Genomic DNA, 12455 nt, shown 5'->3' on the forward strand with positions numbered 1-12455 from the left:
CAATAATGGAACAGTGAACTGACTGACCAAAGCTACATGGCAGAAAAAAAAAAGTTAAGTGGGTGAACAAAAAGTTCACCCCCCCCCCCTTTGTTTTTGGACACCAAAATCGGGCACTTTATTTCCCTGGTGGTGGCAAATTGGACTTGAATTTAGGTTGAGGTCAAGACACTTTAGAAGAGGTAGAATTGATGGTTGATTTTTAGAGAAGTGAAAGCAGGCACGTACCATCGCCCTTACCATGTTGGGGGTGCCGACCGAGGACATCACATTAGGGCCTGGCACAGGGGCAGTAGAGGGAATTTGACTGAAAAAAGCTGACATAAACATGGAGTTGGACAGGGACAGGGAAAGGGGGGAGGAGGCAGGGACGGAAGACCCAACAGACATAGGGGATGGGAAGGGATGGTTGTATGGACTACTGCTGGTGGTTGGCTGCTGTCCCAGGTAGTTCTGGTCCAACCTTGGGACCTATTGTGGTGAAGAAATAAGGAATATGAAGTCAATGATGGTAGAGGCAGGTAAGTCCGCTCCATAGTGGTGCTACAGTTGCACCAGTACAGTGGAGGCTGGGTGGTAAGGATGTTTGGGGGGAGGGGGGTGGGATGGGGTAGTTAGGGTGGAGGTCACCACAGCAAGGGTAGAACCTAGGAGGACATTGACCAAAAGAGATGACTTCCTCCTTGCTGTCGTTGTTACTTTAAGGCGGAGGTGGCAACCCTTCTCTGCCGCTCCATCTGGCAATGTGCAAGGAGTCCCACATCTGTTTGGGAGTCACTTGTCCTTCATGCCCGTAGCCAGGGGGGGTTCGGACGAAACCCTGCTGTTTGCAAGCTTGGTGGATAGCGCTCGTCGCTGTGTAGCACATGATGATTCAGTGGATAACATAGAGTTTTTCCCAATACGTCACTTTTGATGGAGAAAATCGGTGTTTAAACATACAAAAAAAATAACTCCAGAAATTCAGCGGACGCTTATCATTCTAAATTAGATGATAATTTCTAGCGCCTTCGGGCTGCTAGAGAGACACGATTGTTTGACACCATTGCACGCGGGAAAATTGGCAGCGCGCGTCAACACTCCCTCCCCACTACAGTTCTAATCAGTCAGGGGGCTGCCGTTTTTGTTGTCACTTTCCCCCGATGAACGTCAGTTATTGCCACCACAGCAGCAAAAAAAGTCCAAAATATATATATGAATTTAAATGTAAGATATTGCGAAAGATTTCAAAATAGTCTCCTGCAAGCCGCTCAGACCTCACGACTTGCAATACATTTTAAACTTTTATATAGAAGTGGAGCGCAGACTTCGTGGCGGAAATCACATGCAGGAAATGCCGTTTCAGAAGGTTTGATTTTCAAAATTTCCCAGGGGCATGCCTACCAGACCCCCCTAGGAACCACAGATAGTAAAAAGACCCCCCCCCCAACAAAAATCTTGGCTACAGGCATGTCCTTTACTCTCTTTGTACCAAACTGACTGCATTTAGCCTCGATGCAATAAACTTCATTGTCATTGTCATTTATCTCATTGACACAAAGAGCAAAGAAGAGTGGTACAAGAGAACCAGAGTGCCATGATAGTAATATTAGTACCACAAACTGATCCAGCACAGAAAACCCCACAAATGGTTGAATTTGCGTCCCGCGAAATTTCAGACAGTCTGGCTTGCGTGGCAAGATTTGTCACAATCTGTCAATCAAGACCAAAATCTTCTGCTTAATTAATCGCAGTTTACCCACAGAAAAGTTGTGCCACCAGCATACATGTTTGTTTCCATGTGCGGTACGTGTGGGCCCTACCTTTAGCTTGCGTTGTTCTTTACATTTTGCTGTATTTTTTTGTGTTCCTGGATACATGAAAAAACTCTGTCCCAGTTTTGGAATGTGTCGGACATTATTGCTAGCTTTTCATACTGCACTACAATCATACAAGGGCATTCATTTAGCAGGGCTCGAAATACTGGGTGCATGTGCACCCAGGTGCACCCAAAATTGGAGCTGTGCACCCAATTATTTTCTGTGGGTGCACAGGGTGCACCCAAATATTTTCCTGCATTTATGTAGGTAAAGATATCAAAGTATACTAGTATACATCATATTCTTGACATCTAAGTGTTAGAAAGATAATAGAAATGTCTGTCATGGTACATGTTTAAGAATTTGATAATTTGTAACTAAGTTTTCATCATCATCATGAAAGCTTAAAACTAAGTTTTATTATCAGGTTATTATTTGAATATAAGTGGTGCACCCAAAAATTTTTTGGTGCACCCAATCTTTTAAGCTGGGTGCACCAGTGCACCTAATCCCAAAAAAGAATTTCGAGCCCTGTTTAGCTAGCATCCCCAACAGGTTTTATTCACGTAAAAAATTTGTGCACAGAAAATCAAACTTGTCCTCTTTTGTTACCAGTTAAAACGGGTTTTCTGCGCGTAAAGAATTTGCGCGTGCGCGGGAAAATTTGCGCGTGACAAAATAAAGTTCATGAAATATGTCAGAAAATGTGCAGCAAGGAATTCTAAGGCAGAAAAATTTGAACCTATGATATGATTTCCCATCTGTTACCTGAATTTTTGGTTAGAAAAAAAATGGTTTTTAGATCCCTTGGGAATAGGTTAATTTGCATATTTTGAACATTTCAAAATCACGTGAATTTTCTCCACTCTGGAAGCTTCATTTCATATCTTTTGAAGCAGATTGTTTCACGCACAAATTTCAAACTTTTTCGCGCATGAAAACTTAAAAATCACTTGAAAATCACTCAGATCAAGATTTTGTACTCTAGAATGCAACAATATGATACACAATTCCATTTTGTGCCATATTGTTTGAATATGTTATGTAAAATTGCAAAACTTTTTAAATCCCTTGGGAATCAGCTAATTTGCATATTATCACGCGCAAGTTTTCACGCGCAACTTTTTCACGCACACAAAACCTCAACCCTAAGGGAGCACACCCCAGTTTCTTTGGGGTTTCAATTGGAGGTGGCACATCCTAAAGTCTAGCAACCATCTCTACCAGGGAATTATCCTGAAGCAAAATATCTGTATATGGGATGAGAGGATATTCCTAGTCTCCAAGCAGACCCTACGGTGCCTTAGAAATAGTATCAAAGCTGGCAAAGGAGTATAGCCGGCCAAAGGGAGATAGCCGGCTAAGGGAGTCAAACGGGCACCGGAGGTCTGCCTGCACTGAAACAGGGTGGAGCGTTTCTATTCAACAATGGTGTCGCTGCCCCACCCTGTTGTCAAGTGCTAATTACTTTACGAGCGACATACACTGGACGAAGTCAGTGATAGCACGCACTTCCCAGCGGTAGGTTCGCGCCAAATGGCGCCGGATTGAAAAATTTGACAGCATCGCAACGTAATAGAACAAGCGCCACAATACATAAAATATTTAGTTTAAAATCGATTTGAAGTCTGAAAATAATGCCAAACAAACTACAAATTTCGATATACATATATAATAACACCAAACTAACGTTATGAGTTTTAAAAACATGCCGCCTGATCGTAATCCTCTCTGTTATGTTTGGATGCGGTAGAAAGAACCACAACAAGCCAAGCGCGCTGCCATTTCTGTCTCCTGAAAGTTTATTTCTATTTCGTTCTGCGATTTTGTAATTTCGTCCGGCAAAAACTGCGTCAAGGACCAGATGTTTGCTCCCGGCTAGCAACTATGGCTTGCATTGGTAGCATAGGGATTTCCCCTGACCGGTAGCGATGCCGACAAAGACATCCTTGCCTTCCAGAGTGGCCAAAATGGAATCGAGCTGTGCTTTCTTCGGCTCGAATCCCCATACATCGCGGAAAACACGTCGTACTTTGGCCTCCATTGTTGCCGGCATTTTAAATCTGCCGGTAACGGTCATCGTAGGTGACCCGTGACGTGACTTCCCGTGAGACGGTGCAGGGGCGCACGAGCCATCCCAGGCCGGGAGGGCAATTAACACCTACTCGGCAAGCACAGTTTAATAGGCAACAAATAGATGCTAATAGCGTCAGATCAGCCCGACTGAGGGCAGACCCTGGTGCCGGTATACCAAGTCCCTGGCCAGCTTTGATACTATTTCTAAGGCACCGTAGGGTCTGCTTGGAGACTAGATATTCCTTCAGCTACAAGACCAACTAAGTTCCGATCCTTCAAACAGGACTGATACTGTCAGAAAGAGGAAAACCTAGCGAGTCATCTGGCAAATTATAAAGAAAATTCTAGTACTACAGTTTTTTAATCATCCTCGGTAATGGGGGACGGGTTTTCTGCGCACGCCCGTGAACAGTTTGCGCGTGACAAAACAAAGTTCTCGAAACATGTTAAAAAATGTGCAGTGAAAACTTTGAAGGCGGAAAAATGTGACCACATGAGTTTCAAACTTATTTGCACTTGAAAACTTAACTTGTAAAAATCACTTGAATATTGACAAAAAGAGCTTGTTCACTCTAGAATGTAACAATATGATACTAAAAGCCCATTTTGTGCCATCTGTTTTAAGACCTTCAGTGTTAAACTACTAAGGCACGATCTAGACAGTTTTTCGGATATCTGCGAGCCGATAGCTTGTCGCCGACAGCTTTTTTCAGATCTAGATGGAACTGCAGATATCGCCGTCAAGATGTCGGCAAAATTTCTCCCGAAAAGGTGCGGAGTATTAGCCCGATAGCTTAGCTGGGTTCCCTGATTAGCATAAACTGTAAAGGCAGAAACTTTCGCAGTGGTTTAATGTTCGCAGTTTTTGCGGCGGCCACTTCACTGCGAATTTAAAACCACCGCAAACATTTTTCCACAACAGTAAGAGATTACAGTGCATGGTGCTACCGCGAAATTAAAACCACCGCGAAAAGTCCATTTTTCCGCTACCGCAAAATTAAATCTCCGCGAACCTACATGCATTTACAGTAACACGGGCCCGTTAGGCTATATAGCTGCATACGTTTGTGATACTAATGCTATTACAACTGTACAGTAGTACTACTCTGCTTCGCTCAGTGTATCAACAAGTTGAGTTGCTCTTTCGTTTGCATGATGTGAGATCAAGTGTCTGAGCAACTCGCCACCTCTGCCATGATGAGGGCAGCTAGGACAAAAGCAAGGTTTATCATAGTTGACCAGTGTCGTCATTTCTGATATTCTCGGGTTTAAAAACACGCTAGTGAGATACGGAGAGAACATCATCTGACTGTACTGCCGCCATTTTGAAAATCTCGCGATGTGTTATGACTACTGCAATCCAAGCGCCACGGGTGTGACTGTCCCGCCCCCCACGGTCCAGATCCCTCCTGACATCTGCAGAGATGTCTGGAAAAACTGTGTCTAGATTGGGCCTCAAAGTTTTCGAATCTCTTTGGAATCAGGTCATTTGCATATTGTCACGCGCAAATTTTTCCAGCGCAACAAAACCCCACCCCGAGATTATTGTAATTCTGCATAATCTTGCACTTCTGCGTCAGATTATTGGTCTTCGATCAAGACTGAACCAGTATCTTAAAACTCTACTTTTCCCTTTGGCAACACAAACTATAAAGTATAAATGTACGTGCCGAGGAAATCCGAATCCACGCCGCTTTTGCATTCATGATGACAACTCGCAATTCCGGATAACTAAAAACCGTTTCAGATCCACCTCAAAAGGACAAATTCATCCATTTCAGCTTGATAAACCGTTTGATTTTTTGTATCATGAACAGGGCCTAACAGTGGTCCGTAGAAACACATACCAGGCCTACACTATTCACTCTAGTTGATATCAACTTGTGTAACAAAACAACCATCACTGCCCTGGGCTCGAAATACTTTTTTTCTACATACCTGCACTGGTGCAGGTAACACTAAACCTGCACCAGACAAATTTTACCTGCACCACTCTGAATTTAGGAGATATGAATCATACTAAAATTGTTCAGGAACCATTGCTATTTTTTCTTTTATATTTTATTAGTGGTAACAGTTAACACAGCTAATAACAATCCATAGACACATAGATTATTATAGGAAATTTATGTATAGAACCCAGTACATGGACCAGTGCACGTTAGGTCCAGGTAGACACCAGAAATACCTGCACAGCTCCAATTTAATCTGCACTAACCTGCATATGTAGGTGGTATTTCGAGCCCTGCTGCCACTACTATTGCAGAGAGGGGCAATCATAACAACAACCTGCTGTTACCAACAGAGATGACAACAATGGCATGCTGGAATTTGATATTAGATAGTAAAACTGTAATTTATGATGTTCCATCCAGCCATAGGTTTTGATCAAAGGATGCAGAACTGTTGGTTTCCATATTTCAAAACCTGCAAGAATTTGCAAGATTTCATTTTCTTGCATATAGCTTGTGAGAAGAAGGAGGATTGTTTGGGCTCTTAATTTAGGGGTGGCGCACGCCGGTTGAAACCCTTTACGAGGTCGAAAAACACTGAAAATGGGTCAACTTCACCGCCTTCAAACAGATATTTATCAAAGTAAATGTGTTTAAAATTTAGTATCAGTAGTTGAATATAGTCTTTCTCTTACCATTTGTGCAATTTTTATTAAAATACCTTGAATAGTAAGCGAGAAATGGCCCATCGGGCGACGCGAGTTTCGTCCGCGGGACCCCGAGCACCCCGCGCCCGCGCCGACTTCCGCGGCGATCCGTCATCACTTGGAGCTCATTTCCCGATGACGTGTACACAACAGCCAAGAAAGCTAGCCACCAATTTGTAGCCAACAATACGAGCTTCAAAATGACTACTGCCCATCGAAGCTACGACCTCCGAGTCAAAAAATATCCGCAAGTTAAACTTTAAAAGTGAAATATCTCTCGAAGTTACCTCCCTAAAAATTTTCAAGGGCATCGATTTTCTAAAAATTCAGAAGTTTGCCGTCATTTTGGTACTAGATTCGCATATTTCTGACCAAAAATGGTGCTAGAAACATGGGGCTACATTTACCATACCTCGGCGAGTTTGGAGAAAGAAATCCAAGATGGCGGACGCCGGCGGCGACGATGACGCACGCTACCTTCCGGGTGCGATTCCCGCGGCATCCGACGTCACTGCGACCGCTGATACCTCCCAAAATCCAGGTAATATATTTCTTCAACATTTTTATGGAATATTTAGATAGTTAACGGCTATTTTGTTGTAGATTTTGCCGTATGAATATTGGTAAATACGTGTACATATACTACAGCATAGCTTGGTCTCAGAAGATCGTTTTCTAGCTCAGACACTGTGTTTACGTTGATTTTTGCGGGAGAATACGGGCGATTAATTATTCTGAAGGTCCCTTTAGTAATGTTATGCCACTTTTTCATCTTCTTGTCACTTTTTGATATCGTAAGCCAAGATAAAAATCCGTGGCTTCCAATCGGAAGGGGGAGGGGTGTGTCACAAGTTGTATGTTTTGTTTGGCATGCATGCATCGAGCTACGACAATTTTTTCCTTTATGTTTAGATTTGGAATTTGTCTTAGCTTTCTTGGTTGACTTCATTCCTTGTGACATTTCTTTTTTCATATCAATATCTATATCATGATAATAAATGTGTGTATTACGGTGTATATAGCTGTGCATATATTGTTTTATGTATATCAGTATGAAATTGTAAGTATATTTTTATGTAATGCTAAATTCTTTTATTGTTGGTTAAATATTCTAAGTTACACTATTCTGGTTGGGTTGTGAATGTTGCTCAGAAATCTAAGTTGCCTTTTCTTGTTCAACTTTATAGGAAACTCAAAACCAATTGGGGAGGCGTGTGAAGAGGCAGGCATCACACTTGATGTTCTCCTCACTGCTCCAATTCTACTGAAACAAGCCAGGACCAAGCCTCCATGAACCATCCAGTGCAGTCCACATCACATGATGCTGACCATCAGACCTTTGAGGAAGAAGATGTGTCAAGGCTCAATGCCCAGTTTGCCATCAAACCAGCAAAGTGCAAACAGTGAAGATGAAGTATTCGGAAGTGTTACAGAAACACCTGAGGGGAACACGGAGAATGATGAAGAGGACTGTTTCACTGATACGGACTCTGAGTTAGATTAGATTGAATTGGATTTAGTGAGAATGATAGTGAGGAGGAGGAAGACGAAGAAGAAAGGGAAGATGAGGATATCACCGTGAAGCAGTCCACTGTGACTGCTGTACCAACCTGAAAAAGAAAAAAAATTGAGTGAGAACATGTTAGAATATTTACTGCACTGTTGGCTATAGACAATGTATCTGTGATTAACTTGCTGGTAAAATGATGAGCAGATAGATTCTTACTAAGAATTCAGCTTGTCTAAAACTAAGCCCAGGGTAGGGAAATCTGTTCTGGCTGTCAAAGGTGATACTAGTACTTGCATAATTCATTTTATGGTCATACGCAGTAAAAAAATCACATGATGTCAGAAAACTCATATTTAATGATAAAATACATCAATTCTGATAGCATATTTGGATTCAGCAGGTGCCAAAACCCCCTAGGAGTAAAGTTTGTAGAGTTTGATCAAAGTAGTAATGAAATATTGTAATTACGCATATTTAATGAGGGGACTTAGAAATTATCGCGCCCGAAATCTCGTTTAAGGTCATAAAACCATACTTCTTGTTGAAATGTGTCAATTTTGATATCATATTTGGATTCAGCAGGTCCCAAAACCCCCAGAATGCAAGCTTTGTTGAAATTGATCAAAGCATGTTAGAAATACATTGAGTTCGCATATTTAATGAGGGGACTTAGACGTTTTCGCGACTAGCTTGTTTGGCGCACTGCCTCTGAAATGTCAATATTTGCTATAGTTCAGGATTACGTAGCTCGGTAAATAATGATACGAGGTGACTGTTTTTTGTACAAGAGTTAATATCACCACATTAAAGTCTTTTAAAGGTGAATTGCTGGCTTTGTGCTGTTCTGTTGTCGATATATAACAGTATGAAAAAACAATAGAAATGGCATATCTAAGAAATCCGTAAAATCGGAGGCTCGAAATTGAAACTTAAATTGCCAATATCTCAGCTATACAACATCCAATTCACTTCAAACAAATACCATTTTGTTTCTTTCAGTGAGCTCTTTCTGAATAACTTAATTGTGACTGGCATACAACAATTTTAATTTTTTGTCCAACACCCCTACTTAATTGTACACATCCTAAATGTCACCTAATAACAAGGAAAACAACAAAAAGTATCCCAAGTAAGTGTCCTGTCAAAAACATTAGAACTCTCTCAGACTACTTTCAAACCCAAGAGGAAACTCCTTTTAACAGCTACATCTCAAAACTCTCAATACCACTTGTCGTTCCATGGTAGTTTTCAACAACCTGAATTTTGCTGACTCTTCAAGTTCAAGTTCAAATGTGTGGACAAATATGAGGCCATTTCTTCTTACACACAACCACCACAATACAACCACAACATTATCAAGTCTGATCCTTCGGTTTCACATCTAATCTATGACAACATGATGAAGGTCCATACACCTTCATAGTACAAGAAAATTCAGGCACAAAGGCGTTACACTAGGACAATGCTGCTATGTACAAATGCAAGACTTCCAATACAATGTACAATATCAAATGACATGTGGCCCAAAGGACAAAAAAAAACACACCCAAGTCCAAAAAAGTGTGAAGCATAAAAATGTTACAGGGTAACCTGTCACTTTACAATGTACAATTTCAGTTTAAACACCCAACTACATCAGCTTTATACATGAACTAGTTAACAACATCAAAAACAAGAGATATATATACCCAAACATGAAAGATTCCTTTCCCACCTAGGGCGAATGAAATATAACTGACCAGTGACCATCAAAGTTTTCTGCTATTTGTAAGCGCTTAAGACCATAATGGGAAGGAGATCATAAAAAGTTCTTCCTTTCCATCAATTACAGTAACATATTCCAACATGAAACATCTATGTTTAACTAAGTACAAATATATACGAGTACCATCAAAATTTTACTTTTGATGATACAGATGCCACTGCAAGTAAAGCACACTGGTACGTTTTGTGTCCGACACTGTCATAAAAATGACAGGGAATTAAACTTTGATTTCATTTCTCCAGCAAGTTCAAATTTTTCACAAAATTTTGCATTTGAACAGACCGTAGTCATTCAACAACAGTAAATGATACTAAATAAGTACAATATCTAATCAAATTGTATATTACTTTCAGGTTAATAAAATGAAACCACATCAAAATGTTAAATGGAGATGTGTCACTGAAATTTCAACAAGAAAGCATATTCAAACTTTCTAGAATACAAAATATCCTGATACAGGACAAAACGACATACACAATTCAAAGTTGTCAGTTCGTTCTTACCTTCATTTGTCCACCTGAGTTGACCACGGCTGGGTGTGTTCCCATGTTGGGGGTCATCTGCGGTGAGTGTCCAGGGGACATGGAATTGAGCATATTTCCTATTCCAGCAGAACTGACCACATTTCTGTTCATGCCAGGTCCCATGGCATTTTGACTGGTGGCCATGAGAGGACCGTTCATTATCTGATTGTGCTGTCCTGACGAGACCATCCCTAAACTAACAGAGTTCATCATTTGGGAGGGGTTTATTGAGTTCAGGTTTGGAGTATTCGAAGCTATACTATTTGCTATACTTGTGGTACTAATTGAGGAGTCACTGCTCATTGTGAATGACATGGAAGAAGGCGTCCCTGATGCATTGGACCCCACAGAACTTGGTGGTGATTGTAAATTATTGGACAAGGGGCTTCGCATAGTATTGGCGTTTGCAACGTTTGGGCTACTAGCACAGGGCTGGCCCTGAGTCTGTGGTGTTTGGTTTGAAGTCTGGTGATTTTGCTGCGGACTTGCAGTAGAATTTGGACCAGAGGAGTTCGTTACATTTTGCGTGGACAAGCTGCCAGGAGTGTTTCCCTGTAAAAGCTGGGAGAGCTGCTGATGCCTCTGTACCGTAGAGTCATTAGACTGGTTGGCGGGCTGTGCCGCTTGTTGGGGCGGCGGCGGCTGTTGGTGCGGTCCCGCATCGTTTCCCGCAGTCCCGTTGATATTGGCAAGCCCGTCGGTTCCTGACGTCGTGTCCAGTTCATCTGGAAGCTCCCCACCTAGCTGGTCCAATAATTTTCCGAAAAATTCTAGAATAGAAGAAGACACGAGGGTTACGGATGCGTGGTAGGCCGCTCTGATAGTTTCCGTTATATATCGCCGTGGTACAAACAGCATGTACGGTGGAGGGGCCCCCTCCTCTGCGCACACACACTCGCAAATTATAAACCTGTTCAGGCGACGTTACATGCAAAGATCGGCTCAATTTTCAATAAAACCGGACAAAGAACGACAAAATTTGCGGAATTTCTAAGCCAAGAAAAAATAAAGTCTGATGGGGACAACTTACCTGAATTATTATCGGTAGGCGTGATCGTTGGTGAGGACGTTTTCTGCCGCTTGGTCGGCGGCCCGTCCACAAGTTGATCGGCCATTATGAGGGGGTTCGCCCAAGGTCCGAGAACAGCTAGAACTTGTTGCGGGAAAATCAGACCTTTAACGTGGTTGTTGGCTGATTCCCATGATTTCAAACATTCAGCAGAGAGATTTTCAGCAGATTCTGATGATCTCTGGGCGGACTAGGCGGTCTGATACGGCCCAGGATCATCAAAATATCGCCGTAATTCCACAGCCACAAAAACAATATTCCTCGGGCGTCGGGAAGCCTTTCGCTGCCAAACGTTTTACCTTCCTAGCGGTCCAAATACCCTCCAAATCGGAGCCATAGGTGCTGTTTGATTCCTCGGGTGGACCACGAGCCGATTGGATCCAGAAAGCGAACGCCGAGGACGAAAGAAATCCACGATTTTCCCCTCCAGAAATTGGTCAAAATGGCGGCTGTTGATGAAAAGTTTTTACGCTTGTCAGAAAAGCAACAACGAGAGCCCGACCCGAAGCCTACGATCTTTGCCGAAGGTAAAATGGCCGACCGGATATTTGATCACGTGATGATAATACGCCCTAACAATTGGTCAGTTCTGCACGTGGCGCACGTGACCTCTCACTCGTTATTCATCGGGGTTTTCCGCTCGTGAGAGCAAAGGACGATGGGAAGCTTTAAATACCCAGATCCCTTTGCGGTATCCGTCAGCTGACCCAGTGTGAATGATGGGTTGGCTAAGTTCATTGTAAAATTTTATAATTCAAACATGCAGAAATTCATCTATCATAGAAAATCCAAGGGACCTTTCATGGCAGTTTTATCTTCAACTACTGGAAAGTTTATTCAAGTCTTAAAAGCAGAAATATATATGCATTTTCCAAAGGATTTCACAGCTTTGTTACCTTGGGGTAAAAAAAAGCAGCTTGGTTTGATAGGACAGTCAGTAGTTCAAATGGAGGCAGCTAGGGTGCCTGAAATTCATCTGCATTTGCCTGAGATCAAAACCCTGCTAATAAAAATGGGCTAATATTAATTCCATGTTGGCCTATTTGCGTAAAT

At 42.1% G+C, this 12455-nt stretch overlaps 1 protein-coding gene across 13 annotated transcripts in view; it reads right to left on the minus strand.

Moving 5' to 3' along the window:
* Positions 1-11942, minus strand: part of LOC118419748 (CREB-binding protein-like) — a 40565-nt gene extending 28623 nt beyond the window's left edge. For 5 of the 13 annotated variants that reach the window (XM_035826298.1, XM_035826304.1, XM_035826299.1 and 2 more), the window contains exons 1-3: positions 11364-11942; positions 10313-11103; positions 229-471 (exon numbers count right to left, since the gene is read on the minus strand). In XM_035826298.1, the coding sequence (XP_035682191.1) occupies positions 229-471; positions 10313-11103; positions 11364-11448 (1119 nt within the window). In that variant the 5' untranslated portion in view covers positions 11449-11942. The remainder of the gene's footprint in view (positions 1-228; positions 472-10312; positions 11104-11363) is intronic. The other 8 variants (XM_035826305.1, XM_035826302.1, XM_035826306.1 and 5 more) reach the window with 3 other exon arrangements.
* Positions 11943-12455: the final 513 nt, after the last annotated feature.

The sequence above is a fragment of the Branchiostoma floridae genome, chromosome 7 (genome assembly GCF_000003815.2).
Source record: "Branchiostoma floridae strain S238N-H82 chromosome 7, Bfl_VNyyK, whole genome shotgun sequence".
Classification (NCBI taxonomy): domain Eukaryota; kingdom Metazoa; phylum Chordata; class Leptocardii; order Amphioxiformes; family Branchiostomatidae; genus Branchiostoma; species Branchiostoma floridae.